Genomic DNA, 17,288 nt, shown 5'->3' with positions numbered 1-17,288 from the left:
TCAGTGTTAATAACACTAAAGGATCCTTCACATAGCTTGAAAGGTACATCTTTTCATTCCCAATTATGTCCAATGGTAATTTGCCATTAAGAACTAGAGATGAAGGTCCTGCATTGCGGGAAGAGAAGCATTATACAGACTTATATCCGGATCTTGATCATCATGAATTGTTGCCAATATTAATGAACGAGAATAAAGATAGACTGAAATCGGAGCATAATGAATCAGAAGCAACTGAAGAAAGAAATCAGATAATTCATAACAAATTACCCCATGTAAAGCAGATAATTTTTAACAACAAGGTTACCATAGAACCTCTAGGACCACAGTTAAAGAAAAGTTTGGTACGGTTTTGTAAAGTAACCGTACCACAATTAAGCGGTAATTATAGAGTGTCTAAACAATACCAGAAGTACGGGTACAGGACTGGACAGTCTCTTTTTGATAAAGGTGCTAAATATCTACCTTATATGAAAAGAACCGACCATCTCATAGAAAATGAGAATGATTATTTTGCCAGCATTTCTCCAGCTTTAAGAGATTTTAGGGTTGAGTATGACATGGATGAACAGGATGACCTATATCTTAAATTCCTAAATGAAACGCGGTTAAAGGGTTCTAAGAAGCAGCTTGACTACGAAATTTTTGAGATTGTGATGACTGTATTGGAAGTTGAATGGTTTTCTCTGGAGAAGAAGATTCCACAACGTCCTTCTACAGCGCTTACATCTAACACACATGAATTCCAAGCGGCAAAAGCACATTACGAATTATATGGGTCGGACGACGGAACTGGCTACGCTAATGACCAGCCCTGTGCAGTTTGCGGAGGAACTGACTCTGACAATACCAACGCGATTGTGTTTTGCGATGGATGTGATGTTGCTGTTCATCAAGAGTGCTATGGCGTTGTTTTTATTCCGGAAGGACAATGGCTCTGTCGCCGATGCATGATATCGAAGAGAAGCAAAATTAACTGCTTGTTTTGTCCAAGTAATACAGGGGCTTTCAAACAAACGGATACTGGATCTTGGGGGCACGTTATTTGTGGTATATGGATCCCTGAACTAATATTTGCAAACTTGCACTACATGGAACCAATAGAGGGCATAGATTTAGTACCAAAAAGTCGATGGCGACTAAATTGTTATATTTGTAAACAAAAGAATGGCGCGTGTATACAATGCGCAAATAAAAATTGCTTCACAGCATTTCACGTAACTTGCGCTAAAAGAGCTGGACTGTACATGGACTTTGGAGGCTGCACCGTGTTAGAAGCTGCTTCAAAAAATTTTAGGCAAGGCACGAAGCTAGAGAGCTTTTGTGATAAGCATTCCCCAGTTGGATGGGGGAATTGCGAGTTAGGTATTATGAAGACAAGAGCATATTTCCAAAATATTGCAGAAATGAAGGTTCAGGAAAGCCAGCGAGAACAGCAACCTCATAACGATAATGAAATACGCAATCGCTGGAAGACTAATAGGAGTACACCTATAGCGCCCCACCTATTTCTTGATACTGTAAAACAGGTTTTGGATACTATTGGGATTTCTCAATCTGAAAAAATAGCTATAGATATGTGCAAGTACTGGTCGATGAAGAGGGAACTTAAGAGGGGTGCACCACTAGTCAGGAAATTTGATCCAAGCTCCTTTAACACGCTGAGCACCTCGGAGCTAGAAGAAAGAGCCCAATTTGTTGACATTTTACTTAAAGATATTAATAAACTTGAAGATATTGCAAGTCTTATTGTACAGCGCCAAACTGCTGCAATGTTGAAGGATGAAGCTAATGAAATAATTGACAACATTGCATTTCATCCTGTCAGGTACATCCTCCGCAATAATTTGCGGCATTTATGGGATACCAGAGACTTCAAGATAATTAAAGAATATGATGGAGGCTTTAGTAACGTTTTGGAAAGAATTGAGAATGATAACTACAAAAGCATTGCCGAGTTTTTAAAGGATATTAGAAGCATTATGAATAACTTAAGTGCGCAAAAAGATATTCCGGCTCAAGTAAGAAAGTCACTAACTATTTTTGAGAGGCAATTCAATAAAAAGTCTGCCAAGATAGAGGATTTAGATATACATAAGCTCTTATCGCGAGATTTTAGAATTGAGCGAGACAGAATTGAGGAAGTCGAGTGGATGGGACCGATTCTTATGGAAGAAGAAGGACTGAGTGATGTAGAAGTTGAAGAATTAACTCCCGCTCAGGAGAGGATACTGAAATCCTTTTTAAGGTAAGAATAACCTTAGATGTGGCAATTAATTAGGTTAGAAACCTAGTGTTTCTTTATGTAATATTATGGTGTAATAGTAGCGTAAATTAAACTTGTAAATATGTTCGGGTAACTATTGCTGAGACTACGCAAATCAAATTTAGAATAAAGTTATAACCGTTTGTGGGAAACCAGACGGATAAAGTGGCCATACAAGTGTCATCAATGGGTTTGATTAGACAAGTGCCTTCATGGTCCCACGATGAGTGGCGAGATTACATTTCAGTCAATCCTACAAGGGACGAGGTTACCCATTATAGGGTAGATCCTGATGTAGAATCTGATAACTCCATTTTAAAATTGAATACGTTTAAGGACTTTAGTAGCATTACATGCTTGGATTATTCGGAAGCTGAACCTGGTCTCGTGGGAGTTTCTGAAAAGAATGGTTTCCTTAGATTGTTCAATGTGCTGCAAATGTCGACTGATGACCTACAAGGCGGAAAGGATGCTATTGACATTAAGGTAAGAGCAAAACAGCACCGGACAATTAATAGCTTAAGCATCAATAATAATGGACTTGTGGCTATGGGTTTGGATAGAAGTAGGAATGATCCTTCCTTGCAAATATGGGACGTGAACTACCAGAGTACGAACTCTAATATTGTCAACCCATCCTTTTCATATTGCTCGAATGAGGCAATTATATCTTTGAAGTTTATTGACGAAACCAACCTTTTGGCATCCAGCACTAAACTTATCAAGGAGTTTGATTTGAGGGCTCCTAATCCAGTTTATCAGCATCCCTCGAAGTTGTCTTACGATATCAAGATAAATCCGTACAATCATTGGCAATTTTCCACCTTTGGCCAGGACGGTACTTTGGCAATATGGGATAGGAGAAACCTATCAGTCACAATGAATTCGAACCAATACCTAGAGGCTGAACCATTACTTTATTTTGAAAAATTGGTTGGCCATGGAGCTGCATCCCGGAAATACATGAATTCATGTTTTAGATGGTCTGCAGTGAGAGGGTCAGAGTTTGCAACACTCCATAATGGTGAAGTTATAAGAAGATGGAGACTGGGAATAATTCCTGGTAATTCTGATGATTATGGTTCAGATACGAACAACTCCAATCCTGGAAGCGAGATGGCATCGTTATTTGTTTCCACAGTAAATGATATCACCACTACTTATGATCGTGTCGTTACATTCGACTATATACCAAAGGAAAATGGGGATTCTAGCTTTATTTGTATGAGGCAATCTGGTACAATCTATCGTATGGTGAAAAGGGAGGGCATATCAAAAGTTGCTTTCAATAATTTTAATGGATTCATAACATTGAATACAAGCACTGCTGATGCAGAGGAATTAAAGCTTTCATCCGGTGCACAGTTATCGATCACGAATAATTTGATTGCGGGTATCAAAAACTTAACCTTTGAAGACTTGGATTTGAGTGAAAATACTAATTTCGACTCAGACTTTGACGAAACTAATTCTGTTGACCAAGAGTTCAATAACTCCGATTTTGAAACTGATGAGGAGCAAGAAGAGTGTAGAGATTCTGCAAGTTTCGGCAAACATCGGTATTTATTGAAACCTGAAAAACTGCTGCAGAATGATATCAGTACTATTATGCGTATACGTGCAACACTAGGTTACGGTTTAGATCCCATGTCCACTGTTGAGCTTATCGACCGTTCTAAATCTCTGCAAAATAATGCATACATTAGAAACACTTGGCGATGGATTGCCATTGCTAAATCGTCTGTAGAAGATGGCACTATGGTCTCCGGTGAATTGGACTTGGGCTATGAAGGTATATTAGACATTTGGAACGGCTTAGAAGGGCTATCTAACCAAAATAGATACAAAGAGGGAAGTAGTTTTACTGAGAAACAGTTGATCAAAGAACTCGAGAAAATCATTGTCATGCGGGGCAAAACTAAACTACGCGTGGGTAATACCAGGCAGATTGGAACACTTGTAAACACTTCAAAGCCTATTCAACGTCGACTATGCATGGTAATTTCCGGTTGGGATTTATCACCTGTTGAGATTGAAGAAAAGTACAGTAATCTTATATCTTTGAATAACTATGAGAAAGCTGCAGGGTGGGCAGTTTTCTTTGGTGACGTACAAAAGGCAATAGAAATTTTGAGTTCAGCAAAGAAAGAGAGATTGCGCCTAATAGCAACTGCAATAGCGGGTTACTTCGTTTACAAGGACCATCCCGGTGATAACGCTTGGCGGCAACAATGTCGAAGACTATCGTCAGAACTAGAGGACCCTTACCTGCGCGTTATATTCTCGTTTATTGCAGACGGTGATTGGTGGGATATCTTGTATGAGAACTCTATTTCCTTACGTGAAAGGCTTGGCGTTGCTTTACGGTTCCTCAATGATGGAGATTTGACCCGTTTCTTAGAGCACACAGTCTCGACGGTCATAGCCAGTGGCGAACTGGAGGGCCTGATTCTCACAGGTATAACTCCCAACGGCATCGATCTGCTACAATCGTACGTTAGCAAGACGAGCGACATACAGACCGCAGCATTGCTGTCCCTTTATAGCTGCCCCCGATACTTTAGAGACATTCGCGTAGACGAATGGATTCACTGCTATAGGGAAATGCTGAATTCTTGGCAGCTTTTTACAATCAAGTCAAAGTTTGATGTTCTCAGAACAAAACTTTCGCGAAACAGTCAGGATGAGGTCAAATGTGAAGTGCGTCCCCGTCAGATGTACATTCAATGTCTTAAGTGTAACAAAAATATCAACAGACCACAAGAAAACTCTGCTGCCAAATTGTCCTTGCAGGGTAGCGGACTTAAAGTAAAGAGTACCTCCAAAAAGCGCTCATGGAACCACACAGCAAATGTACAATCTGATACACCTGCACAGAAGTACTCTTGCCCACATTGTGGAACATCCTACCCAAGATGCGCAATATGTCTCTTACCGCTTGGTACGGGCAACCTACCAATTGTCATTGGTGGTGCAGTAATAGACGGCGGCGAAAGAACATCAAAACTACATGAACAAGTAAATGAATCTAAAACAAGGAAGCAGCAAAAACTAAATGAGTGGTTCAGTTTTTGTCTGTCTTGCAACCATGGAATGCATGCCGGCCATGCTGAAGAATGGTTTGAGAAACACATTATATGTCCCGTTCCTGGTTGTTCTTGCAAATGCAACACATGATAGCTACAGAAATATTAACTAGACTTGGAAAACCCACCCAATGCCCATCAATAGACTACTAAAGCTGTCATTTACCGTCACTTACCAATATTTATACTATATTATGTATTAATCACATAATACGACTACACCCATGTAATCATATATTACGAATACAAGAAATTCAAGATTTGTATGATACGCACCGGCATTTGGGACTTGACAACAGAGCCTCGTTCGTTATAAATAAACAGACAAGATTTCGACTTTAACAAAAGCTTATTAGGGCTGAATCATTTTGTCTATCTGAAATTTTACTACTAGCTCAAGCTGGGTTGTTAAATATTGAAAGGCTTGAACATTTTAATTTTTAAAATATTTTTGACGCTGTTGTTTTCTAAGTCAAGCAAATTTGATACTTCCATAGTTTGTACCATTGGGAAGACAGTTACTGAAACTTTGTTTGCAAGTGTTTTATAGAAGGCTCAATTTTTATCAAAACAAGCCTGCCAATCTACAAGCTGACATTTTGATCTGGAAACTCTAATTGCGATTGGCGGTTACTTTGTGAACTGGGTCAGCTCTTTTCACTTATAGTGTTGTGAATTAACTCTCAAACTCGCCGATAAATAGGTTTGAGTATTGTAAGCCTTTAAGTCAAGCAAAAATACAAAAAATATGTTATCAAACGTTGAGCAGGACATTTTAAGGAAGATCGAGGTAGAACGTAACATCATTCAAGGTGCGTCTGCCTTAAAGAAGAAAACAGATAATGCACAGGTAATCCAAAAATGTAATACTAGTATTAGAGAATCGCAGCAAAATATTCAGTACCTTGAAGATACTTTGGGAAGGCTTCAGATGAGTGAAACACGGCAACATGCGTCATCGACTGCCCACCCAGGATATGGTCAGTTAACCACTATATCACCTAACGAACACAGATTTTCCAGGTTAGAGCTGGCTAAGTTTGATTGCCCTTCGATATGCCAACGTAATCAGTATATGTTGCAACTGCTAGAATTCAAGTTGAGTATAGAAAGACAATATCAAGCTGCGAACGACAAGCTAACTAAATTATATCAAATAGATGGCGATCAGCGGAGTAGTTCTGCTGCTCAGGGTGGTGCCTATAAGTCGAAGCAGAGGATCCAGTTGTTGACTAAGGCTTTAAAAAAATATCAAGCTATTAATGTAGATATTGATGGCTATAGAGACCATGGTGATGATTCCTCTAATGGTCAACACAAGTTTAGGCGTAAACAGCTAACTGGTGATTTAACTATTGGTATAAGCTCCATTTCTGATGTTGATCATATTCAATCGCCACTGTTTTCTAAGAAACCGGAAACTGTAATCACAATCAAAGTTGATGATGTAATGAAGGGTAGTACGAAACCATCGAAGACGGATAGATGGCATGATGAATTCCATATACATGTCGAAAAAGGCAACGAGGTGGAAATAACAGTTTACGATAGGATCAACGATAGAGTTGTGCCCGTCGCAGTTCTTTGGTTGCTTCTATCAGACATTGCAGAGGAAATCCGGAAAAAAAAGATAGGACAGACTGGATCTGCCTGGTATGATGTAGGAGATGTGTTGCCTGATTCAGATCCTTACGGTGATACTTCTGCAGCTCATTTAGCTATTGATGCACTGAACTATCGTACACGCGTGAAAAGTTCTGCTGAAACAACTAATGATCATTCTACTCCAGTAACATCTAATGCGTGGTTTGTTCTTGAACCGGCTGGTCAAATTCTGTTAACATTGGGATTCAATAAGTCTACTCAAGATCAGAGGAAAGATCTGAAAGGCTTACGCCGTCATGGTGCTATAGTGAATAGAAAAGATGATATTTATGAGAAGCATGGCCATCATTTTGTACAAAAGTCATTTTATAACATAATGTGCTGTGCATACTGTGGGGACTTTCTTCGTTACACTGGATTTCAATGCCAAGATTGTAAATTCTTGTGTCATAAGAAATGTTACGGCAATATTGTTACAAAGTGCATAGCAAAGACTAGTACGGAGGTGGACCCAGATGAAACAAAACTTAACCATCGTATTCCTCATAGATTTGAACCCACCTCAAATCGTGGTACTAAGTGGTGTTGCCACTGTGGTTACATTTTACCATGGGGTAAGAAAAGTGTACGCAAATGTACTGAATGTTCAGTTATGTGCCATGCACAATGTGCACATTTAGTCCCTGACTTCTGTGGTATGTCCATGGAGATGGCAGCGAAGGTCCTAACTACAATAAAAAATACCAATTTAGGCCACCAGCAAAAGCGGACATCTTCCCCAACACCAATACAAGTTAGCGAACCACAGGGAGATGACTATGATGAGTTCCCCGAACGTATTGAGAGTAAAACTTCTGAATCTGTACCTGAAAAATCCGCTTATATGCAGGTTGTAAACCCTGATCCATTGAACAGACACGCATATGATAGCCATGTCGTACAAGATATGCCTCAGGTTAAAGATCAGGAATCACCGACGATAGCATTGAATTCAGATGAAAAAATGCATGATACCATTGAGAAGCAAGTTGATTACAATAATGCAGCTGATGAAGCTTATCTCAAATTTACAAATGCATCGATTAGCCAGAAAAATTCTGCTAATGACCTGCGCTCTACGTTAGATCCTGGACCCCCTGTGTCTTCGAATTACAATGCAGATGTTAGAGAATACGCCGCATATGTTAGAGATAAGGTCATAAGAGATGAAGATTTTGCTTCGACTGAAGACAATCGTTCAGAAATCAGCAGACAACACCAGCTTCCTGAACCTATTGACCCTGCAATGTTAAATTTGAAACAAAATCCATTTAATGTTGAGTGTATGACCGAAGAACCTACCTCACTGATTGCTACTAATGAATTTGATAACCTTGCAGCGTCCTTAGATGCCAAAGCGGCTACCGCTCTGGAGGCATTTGAAGCATCACAAGGTATTGTCGAAAAACCTGCCCAGGACACTCGTATTTCTCCAGTACAAACGACCCCCCAGCAGCGCGTAAGACCAGCCAGTAATAGGCAGAAGAGGAAAACACCTAAGCGCAGAAAAGTTACATTGGATGATTTCGTATTGTTAAAAGTTTTAGGTAAGGGTAATTTTGGCAAAGTCCTCTTGGCCAGATCCAAAAACACTGATCGCTTGTGCGCAATTAAGGTCTTGAAGAAGGATCACATCATTCAGAACCATGACATAGAAAGTGCCCGTGCGGAGAAGAAGGTATTCTTACTCGCAACAAAGGCAAAACATCCGTTCTTGACAAATTTGTACTGTTCTTTCCAAACAGAAAACCGCATATACTTTGCAATGGAGTTTGTTGGCGGGGGTGACCTAATGTGGCATGTCCAAAATAAGAGACTCTCAGTACGCAGAGCCAAGTTTTATGCTGCGGAAGTGTTACTCGCACTCAAATATTTCCACGATAACGGGATCATCTACCGTGATTTGAAGCTAGAAAATATATTGCTAACCCTGGAAGGCCACATCAAAATTGCCGACTACGGGTTGTGTAAGGACAATATGTGGGATGGCCATAGAACGGCCACTTTCTGCGGTACTCCTGAGTTCATGGCCCCAGAAATATTGAAAGAAGAAGCCTACACCAAAGCCGTTGACTGGTGGGCGTTTGGTGTCTTACTATACCAGATGTTGTTATGTCAGTCTCCTTTTTCTGGTGACGATGAAGATGAAGTCTTCAACGCCATCTTAACTGATGAGCCCTTGTACCCAATCGATATGGCTGGCGATATAGTCCAAATTTTCCAAGGTCTTTTAACGAAAGATCCAGAAAAAAGACTAGGAAGAGGTGTCCGTGACGCTTTAGAAGTTATGGAAGAGCCGTTTTTTAGCAACATCAATTTTGATGATGTTTACCACCTCCGTGTCGAACCACCTTACATTCCTAAGCTCAAAGCTGCTGATGACACATCCTACTTTGAAAAAGAGTTTACCACTGCTCCTCCAAATTTAACTCCGTTGCCTTCGATTTTGAGTGCAAGTTTGCAAGAAGAGTTTCGTGGATTTTCTTTTATGCCTGATGATCTTGTGCTATGATTTACTATACGAATGGACGTTGTAATATTTTGTTTTACATATTTATATATATTTTCAAACCTTCATATACAGATGTTGACTGTATTGAATCGTTTCGACAATGGTAGCTATAATAAAAGTACCATAGCTTGAACTTCTCAATACAAAGTTTATAGTATCTTTTAGGTTACTTTGACGTGTTCTTCAATAGCGACAGTTTATAATATTTAGTTCCACATTTTTTATAATCATCGCGACGGGGGCAAAGTTTGTGCATCTTTAAATCATAGAATATTTCAACACACATATTTCAACACACATAGATTCACAAACAGAGATAATAAAACAAAGGCTAATACCGGTAATCCCAACTATCATATTATAAAAAGACTCGCATCTTAGTCCTAGATTAACAGGAGTTTTACACGAACATGTTTAAAAGCAAGGGTTTTAGGGGCGTTACCAGTGTAATAAAGTCGGTGACAGGTAATAACGACAATACTATACCCAGCTCCAAGCTTTTTGAGCTACAAGAAGTTAACAGACATGGTTTAAGTGGGAAAGTGGTTTCCTTCGCATATAATCCAATTCAAAGTTTACTTGCAGTTGCTACCGATACAGGAGAAGTTCATATTTATGGTAAGCAGCAAGTAGAAGTTGTTTTTACTTTAAATGTCGATATAGTGGTTTCTATGAGATTTGTTAAGGGTATTTATTTGGTGATTATTGATTCATTATCGTGTATAGTAGTGCTGTCGCTTTATTCGAAGAAAGTTTTAACTTCATTTTATCCTCCTGGGAAGATAACATGTGTTGAGACAGACCCTTGTCTAGATTGGATGTTAATCGGGTTACAAAGTGGTACTATAGCTGTTTACGATATAGATCGTGATGTTCTTTCTTCAGTGAAGATTGAGAATCTTCAAAAGGAACATATATTTCCTCATAGCCCTATATCCCCTGTTATTTCGATACAGTGGCATCCTCGCGATCTTGGCACTGTTCTCATTTCATATGATCGGTGCACGGTGCTATACTCATTGTTCACAAATAAGGTCAAGCAGAGATTTGTCTATGAGCTAGAACCATTTGCTCCTGGTGGCCTTCCCGGTGAGAATATAAACATGAGAAGAACACCCGCGGTGATTCAGTCATTGTGCCATCCAAATGGCTTACATATCTTAACTGTTCATGAAGACAATAGCTTAGTCTTTTGGGATGCCAACAGCGGTAGACTTATCCAGGCTCGCTCGTTGTCAGGTACTGATGTTAATGTTCCAACTAAGGACATAAGTGTTCCTAACGAGGGTAAGATCCATAAGGTGTTATGGGTATGTGAGGCAGATCCTCAGAAGACTTCGCTTATTGTTATGGGGGGAACTGCCAAAGATAATAAAGTTTGTCAAGATCTAACAATTATAGATCTAGGAAGCTGTCCCAAATACTCTGTTGCTTCATATGAAAAGATGAGCAATCATTATTCATCTCCTGTAAGCAAGAAAACCATTTTAGTGTCAGGAAAAGGTACTATGGTGGACGCCATAACTTTAGCCAGAAAGTCACCTTACTATGCGGGTAATCACGATCCAGGTGTAATTTTGGTCTTGTTTGATAGTGGAGAGATAGAATCTTTGTTGTATCCCTCTGGACAGGCCACGTACAAAAGTTCTCTTTTCCCCCAGGGGTTGTCATGGGTTAGACCAGAAGCTACTAGGTCATATGCAACTACAGCTCCTTGCCAATTGTGGTTGGGTATGATGGCTTCTACCTCTAACAAAGATCACCTGTTGCATGGTGGTATTCAAGCACGGAGAAAAGCGAGGGTGTTGTGGCATAGAAGTATTCTACTCACTGGGCATGCAATGGGTTGCGTCAGAATTTGGGATGGTTCGCATCGTGAATTAAGCGATTCATCTGCATTTGAGATAAATGTTGCCCAGGTGTTGGAAAATAACAACGATGCAGTGGTAGATAATATATCTTATTCATCAGATACTGCAGAATTGGCTGTGTCTATCAATTCTGGGGACGTTGTGCTTTACAGGTTCCAGGACAATGTTAGGTATGATCCACAGGCCTCTTCACTGCCGCGGGATAAAGACCTACCTCCATTTTCGGTAGACCGAAGAAACATCTTGGTTGATGTGTCTAGCAAGACTCCTCGGAATTTCAGGGAAGGATTTTGTCCAATTACTGCTATACAGCCCGAGTTTGGTAAGGTAACCGCCTTAACCAACAGTAATATAGGCTTTGTTGCTATTGGTTATGAGGATGGTACTTTAATTGTTGTCGATAGACGCGAACCTAATGTGATGTACATCGAATCCATAACGAAGTTAACAAAGGCCGGTAGCACATATTTTACCAAGGTAGAATTTTGCATCATGTCTTATGGCGAGGACTCCTATTCTAGTATATTGATGATCGGCGGTACAAATCGTGGTGAGTTAATTATTTTCAAGATTTTACCCACTTCTACGGGGAGATTTACAATGAAACCAGTGGATTCAGTGACTTCTGTAGTAGATGGCCCCGTAGCGAATATTGAAGGCATAACTAATAATGGAAATGTCTCTTGTAAGGCCGTGGTCTCAACAATGAAGAACCTCACAGAGGGAGGACGTATAGAAGGTGTACTTATCATTACTGGTCCAAGTGTAGTTAAGGTACTTCTGCCTGGTCTTTCAAGAGTCTCACAGACATCATTCAGACGCAAGATCGCAACGAGTGGGTGCTCATTTATAACATACAAAAACGGCGAGGAGGAGAGTATCAATGTGGGAGTCTTTGTAGTGTTAACTGCTAACTGCGAGGTGAGGGTTTTAAGTCTTCCAAATTTAACAGCTATCAAGACCATGGTTCCTCAAGTTAAGGCCCAGGCCAAATATATTGGAGAATCCGCTGTTTTAGCAAACGGTGATATAATGCTACGTACAGGGCAGTCAGAAGCATGGTTGTTGACCATAATGAAGGATCCATTCATTACCGGTGAAAACATAGAGACGGATAGTATTTATAATTCGGAGGCACACATTCACGCTCGCCCACATATCAGTTCCAGACAGTGGGTTCTTGGTACTATGATAGTAAAGCCAGAAGATGTGGATGAGTTATTAGGTGGTGATGCCAGAAGGCCACCAACTCACGAGGAGAGCGCATTAGCGAAAAAGACGTTGCTACCTAGCTCTACGTTGTGGTGCCGGAGTAGTCATTGTCCCCCGTCTCCCGAACCAACTACCCACCATAAACCAGGGTTCTCTTCAAGAAGAACAGGTGGTCCCTGGCGGACTATTTCCCGCACTGTTCACAGTGGGGTGGACTATATTGAGGATACAGTTAATGAATATGCTACGGCAGCGAATCAGAGTATTGATGAAGCTGTTAGTCAAACCAGAGAGGGTATCGTCAAGGGTATGTTCAAGAGCAAGCTTGGCCTCTAATATGCGTAGGTATACGTATAACAACATATATGTTTAGCTGTATAATATAGATACACACACATATTTATATATATATGCTTTTTAGTTGGTAACTTATTATATAAGCCATGAAAGTAACGCTTTGATGTGAAATTTAGCTTTCTGTTTTGTTCTAGCACGGAAAATAATCAAGCACTAATATTATTAGTCATGAAAAACACTGCTGAACGGGAGTTGATAGTCGAAGGTCCTTCAGCAGGCCCCGATTCAATGTTTACGGGGTCTACGAAGTCGTCAAGGACACAGAATTTAGTTGTTAATAGACAACAATGTCTCAACCCTATTCTTATAGATACTTTTTTAAGAAAATCAAGAGCTGCAGTCGACAGTGTCGTAGATTTAAGACTAAATCATCTTTCGAACTCGCAAAGTAATGTGCTTGACTCCATGTGTTCTCAATATGCGCAGATGGAGCTGATACCAGCTTGGGAGACACGAAACCAAGTGATTGACTTCTGTGCAACAGAAGCCTCTTCTTTAAAAAAAGAGTTAGCACCAATAAATCCTAGTTGCACTCCAGAGCAGAATTTAAACGACCTTGTTCGTTTAAATCCGTACGCAGCTGACGAACAAGCTAATAAATTACGACGTCATTACCAAGACTTGACGAACTTAGAATCATGGATAAATAATCAAAGAACAATTGAAAAAGTGCTAAGATCTAAGACGCTAAGAAGTCTCAGCGATGTATGTGAACCTACAGCCAGACAAATTGATGACTTCTTTAAAGCCAGCAAAGGGTTTTGAAACCCAGAATTTGACTTACACATACTAGGAACATTATCCCCAATTTTACATTTATATTAAGTTGGATAAATGAAGTCTATTATTCATCATACTCCTAACTAAAGCCGATAGCAGTAAATAGTAGTTCATTACGTAGTTTTAATTTATTATCCCAGCATTTCATATTACTAATTTAACATTATTAATTTAACATTATTAATTCAATTACAAGAAGGTTTTTTAAGTTTTGACACACCATCTAAAACTTCTGAACTACCAAATTTAATTAAATTAAAAGAATTTAACCTGAGCAGATATAAGATTCTGTACCTCTGTTAATGTCCTCGGAATTACCACTTCCAATTTTGGAGGACTATGGAATCTCTCCTATCAATGGCTTTCTGCCCACTAAATTCCCGGCTTCACAGCTTACGAACATTTATTATATGAAATGGGAGAATATTCTAACAAATTTACCGTCTTTAATACTTACTGGAAGATTAAGAAAAATTGTAGATGAGTTACCAATTTTGGAAGTTAAAGATGAACTTTTAAATGATGTGTCTCAATTGAGGAGGGCTTATTCAGTTCTTACGTTTATTGCTAATGCATACATATGGGGCCGCGACACAGCTTGCGACACCTTACCAGATAGTGTAGCAAAACCATTATTGGTTGTAAGTGAGGCTTTAGGACTTCCCCCATTAGCCACGTATGCTTCCCTAATACTTTGGAATTTTAGGCCTATTGTGATGGACTTGAGTGATTCAGACCTATGGGATTTAGATAATCTCTCTACTATTAATACATTCACAGGCGCTATGGATGAAAGTTGGTTTTATTTAGTATCAGTATACTTTGAAAAAGTTGGAGCAAAATGCATTGTTGCTGGAATGGATGCTCTTAGAGCAGTGAGATCCAATGACCGGAAAGCGGTTACTAGTGCATTGCAAGATCTCGCTGAACATATCGATACTTTGGGTACTGTTTTAATGAAAATGGAAAACATGTGCGATCCATATGTTTTCTACTATAGAATCAGACCATACCTTGCTGGGTGGAAGCAGATGGAAGATGCTGGTTTACCAAACGGTGTCAAATATGGTTCTGAAGGGGATTACCGGTGCTATGCCGGGGGCTCTAATGCCCAGAGTTCTCTAATACAAACTTTGGACATTTTCTTGGGTGTTGAACACTTTCCTGAAGGTGTGCAATCTAAGGTGGAAGATAGAACTATATCTGCATTGAGTAATAAGAATTCTTATCTCAATGACATGAGAAGCTACATGCCAAAAGAACACCGAGCCTTTTTGGAGCACTTGGCAAAGGTTTGTAATATAAGAGACTATGTTCTAACTAATAAGGCTTCTGACCCCAAGTTGTTACTTACTTATGATGCTTGTGTTGGAATGTTGAAGTCATTTCGTGACAAACATATACAGATTGTCACACGTTATGTCATTTTACAAGCTAGGAAAGGTCGAGCTTCCAGATCAAAAACATTTCGGGCGGGTTTGTCGAAGAATTTTGGGAGTACGCAACAGACGGGAACTGGTGGTACATCCTTGATACCCTTCTTAAAGCAATGTAGAGACGAAACCGGCAATGTCGCTGCAAGCGAATGGGGAAATAGAATTTTGAATATGGGCACGTTAAATGTTCGTGAATCAGGATTTGAGGTAGCGCCCAAACGTAACCGATCGAATGAGCGTAACTCTCCTGGCAAGCGTCAAAAAGTTGTTGAACAGGTAGAAGATACAGAACAATCTTCTGTAGGCCACTGGTAGTTAATTACTCTCTTATTCACTGAGTTGTAAATACAGGTACAAGATTATATATACTTAAATACATACAAAAACATATATATTAAACTCTGTAACCCAAATGTGCGGGCTTTAAATACTTTGGAGTAAACGAGCCACCTGATCTAGTCCGTTTTCATCAACTTCGGATAATTTTTGTTTCACTACCTTGACAACTTCGGACGCATCTATCAATTCACCTTGATCATCAGCAAAGGCTGGGCCCAGACGTTTAACGCGTAGCTTACCCTCCAAAAACTCTTCTTTGCCTAAAATAACAGCCAACGGACACCCGGCTTTTTCAGCAGCTTCAAATTGTTTTCTTGGATTTATTTTCGATTTGTAAACGTATTCAGCCTCAATACCTGCGCTCCATAGTTGCTTTGCTATGTTCATTCTTTCCGGCAAATAGCCCGACCAGTCTTTACCACCACCGAAAGCCATGACAAACACTTGGGTGGCAGATGGCCTTATAGCAGCAACATGCTCAGAGCGTTGCTTGATCAATGAAAATATACGCTCAACACCAAATGAAATACCCACACATGGGATAGAAACGGCCTTCTTTGCGGATGCGGTTGCAAACATATTCACTAGATTATCGTAACGGCCACCAGCGGCAATAGATCCAACACCAACATACTCAGAGGCATCATTTGCGTTCTTAGCCTTGGACTTCAACTCAGCAGCGTTCTTTGGAGGAGCCGATGCGCTAGTAACAGCCTCGTAGATCAAACCAGTGTAATAATCCAAACCACGTGCAAGTGAAAGGTCAAACGAAATATATTCACCGATTTCAAAGGCATCGACGTACTTAGCCAACGTTTCCATTTCCTCAAGACCCTCGCGAGCCTTGGTGTTATCTTGGATAGCAGCATCAGCTGATAAAATAGCGTGAACCTCACGTAGAGAGCCACTCAACTTTACGTACTCACCAATAGTATCAGCAGTAACATCGGACTGGCCCTTTTCCTCAGTAATTTCACGTCTAACCACTTCCCATGGAGACTTATCCAACTTATCAACTGCTGAGGAGATTTTCCGGACATCTTCTTCACTCACACCTGCAATTTCAAATATACCATCCAAAATTTTACGATGGTTCAACTTAATCTTAAAATCACGAATACCGAGACCAGTTAAACCCTCCACTAATAGTGAAAGACATTCTCCATCTGGTACCATAGATTCATATGATCCTGCTATGTCAAAATCACATTGGTAAAACTCTCTCATACGGCCTTTGGTCATTGCAGGTTGGTCTCTACGATAAACCTTAGCAATATGATAACGCTTAATGTTTTGTATATTATTCATAGCAACATAGCGTGCAAAGGGAACAGTCAAATCATAACGCAATGAGCACAATTCACCACCTTGATCCTTAAGGTCGTAAATTAGTTTTGAATCTTCACCATACTTTCCAGCCAAAATTTCACGTAATTCAAACACAGGTGTATCAATAGTAACACCACCATGACATTTGAATAGATGAGTTAGTTTATCAAAAATTGCTTGACGAATAACCATATCCTTATCGGCCCAGTCTTTGGTACCTTTTGGGGTCTTTAAAGAGATTTGTAACTTCTTTGATGCATCTTTCTTTCTCGTACCAGCATCAGCAACATCAGTTGATTGATCAGCGCTTGAAGGAACAACAGGAATTTCTTTATTTGATGACATTGCTCTAAAGAACGTTCTGATAGCGACTCTAGGGAACTTTAGCATCTACATAGGATAAATGTAAGTAATTAAAAGTTTGTAAAAAGCGCGAAGACCAAGTGGTAGATGTTT

The 17,288-nt window shown here is 39.8% G+C and overlaps 7 protein-coding genes across 7 annotated transcripts; 6 read left to right on the top strand and 1 right to left on the bottom strand.

The window, feature by feature from the left end:
• Positions 1 to 65: 65 nt before the first annotated feature.
• NTO1 (Nto1p) lies at positions 66 to 2,252 on the top strand (the record flags this gene model as incomplete). Its single annotated transcript, XM_018132479.1, has 1 exon — positions 66 to 2,252. One exon carries the CDS (start codon positions 66 to 68, stop codon positions 2,250 to 2,252), a length of 2,187 nt encoding a protein of 728 aa, XP_017988240.1.
• Positions 2,253 to 2,452: 200 nt separating this feature from the next.
• On the top strand, positions 2,453 to 5,443 carry SEA4 (Sea4p; the record flags this gene model as incomplete). The annotated part of the gene is made up of 1 exon (XM_018132480.1): positions 2,453 to 5,443. The coding sequence occupies one exon, from the start codon at positions 2,453 to 2,455 to the stop codon at positions 5,441 to 5,443; it is 2,991 nt and encodes a 996-aa protein (XP_017988239.1).
• A 657-nt stretch (positions 5,444 to 6,100) lies between these two features.
• Positions 6,101 to 9,508, top strand: PKC1 (protein kinase C; the record flags this gene model as incomplete). Its single annotated transcript, XM_018132481.1, has 1 exon — positions 6,101 to 9,508. One exon carries the CDS (start codon positions 6,101 to 6,103, stop codon positions 9,506 to 9,508), a length of 3,408 nt encoding a protein of 1,135 aa, XP_017988238.1.
• A 410-nt stretch (positions 9,509 to 9,918) lies between these two features.
• Positions 9,919 to 12,927, top strand: AW171_hschr53176 (HEL039Cp; the record flags this gene model as incomplete). The annotated part of the gene is made up of 1 exon (XM_018132482.1): positions 9,919 to 12,927. One exon carries the CDS (start codon positions 9,919 to 9,921, stop codon positions 12,925 to 12,927), a length of 3,009 nt encoding a protein of 1,002 aa, XP_017988237.1.
• Positions 12,928 to 13,116: 189 nt separating this feature from the next.
• On the top strand, positions 13,117 to 13,713 carry MIX23 (Mix23p; the record flags this gene model as incomplete). The annotated part of the gene is made up of 1 exon (XM_018132483.1): positions 13,117 to 13,713. The coding sequence occupies one exon, from the start codon at positions 13,117 to 13,119 to the stop codon at positions 13,711 to 13,713; it is 597 nt and encodes a 198-aa protein (XP_017988236.1).
• Positions 13,714 to 14,030: 317 nt separating this feature from the next.
• BNA2 (dioxygenase BNA2) lies at positions 14,031 to 15,479 on the top strand (the record flags this gene model as incomplete). The annotated part of the gene is made up of 1 exon (XM_018132484.1): positions 14,031 to 15,479. One exon carries the CDS (start codon positions 14,031 to 14,033, stop codon positions 15,477 to 15,479), a length of 1,449 nt encoding a protein of 482 aa, XP_017988235.1.
• A 108-nt stretch (positions 15,480 to 15,587) lies between these two features.
• On the bottom strand, positions 15,588 to 17,222 carry HTS1 (histidine--tRNA ligase; the record flags this gene model as incomplete). Its single annotated transcript, XM_018132485.1, has 1 exon — positions 15,588 to 17,222. One exon carries the CDS (start codon positions 17,220 to 17,222, stop codon positions 15,588 to 15,590), a length of 1,635 nt encoding a protein of 544 aa, XP_017988234.1.
• Positions 17,223 to 17,288: the final 66 nt, after the last annotated feature.

Source organism: Eremothecium sinecaudum, chromosome V, assembly GCF_001548555.1.
Source record: "Eremothecium sinecaudum strain ATCC 58844 chromosome V, complete sequence".
In the NCBI taxonomy this organism is placed as follows: domain Eukaryota; kingdom Fungi; phylum Ascomycota; class Saccharomycetes; order Saccharomycetales; family Saccharomycetaceae; genus Eremothecium; species Eremothecium sinecaudum.
Note: the sequence above shows the minus strand (reverse complement) of the source record. Positions and strands in the feature narration are given on the sequence as shown.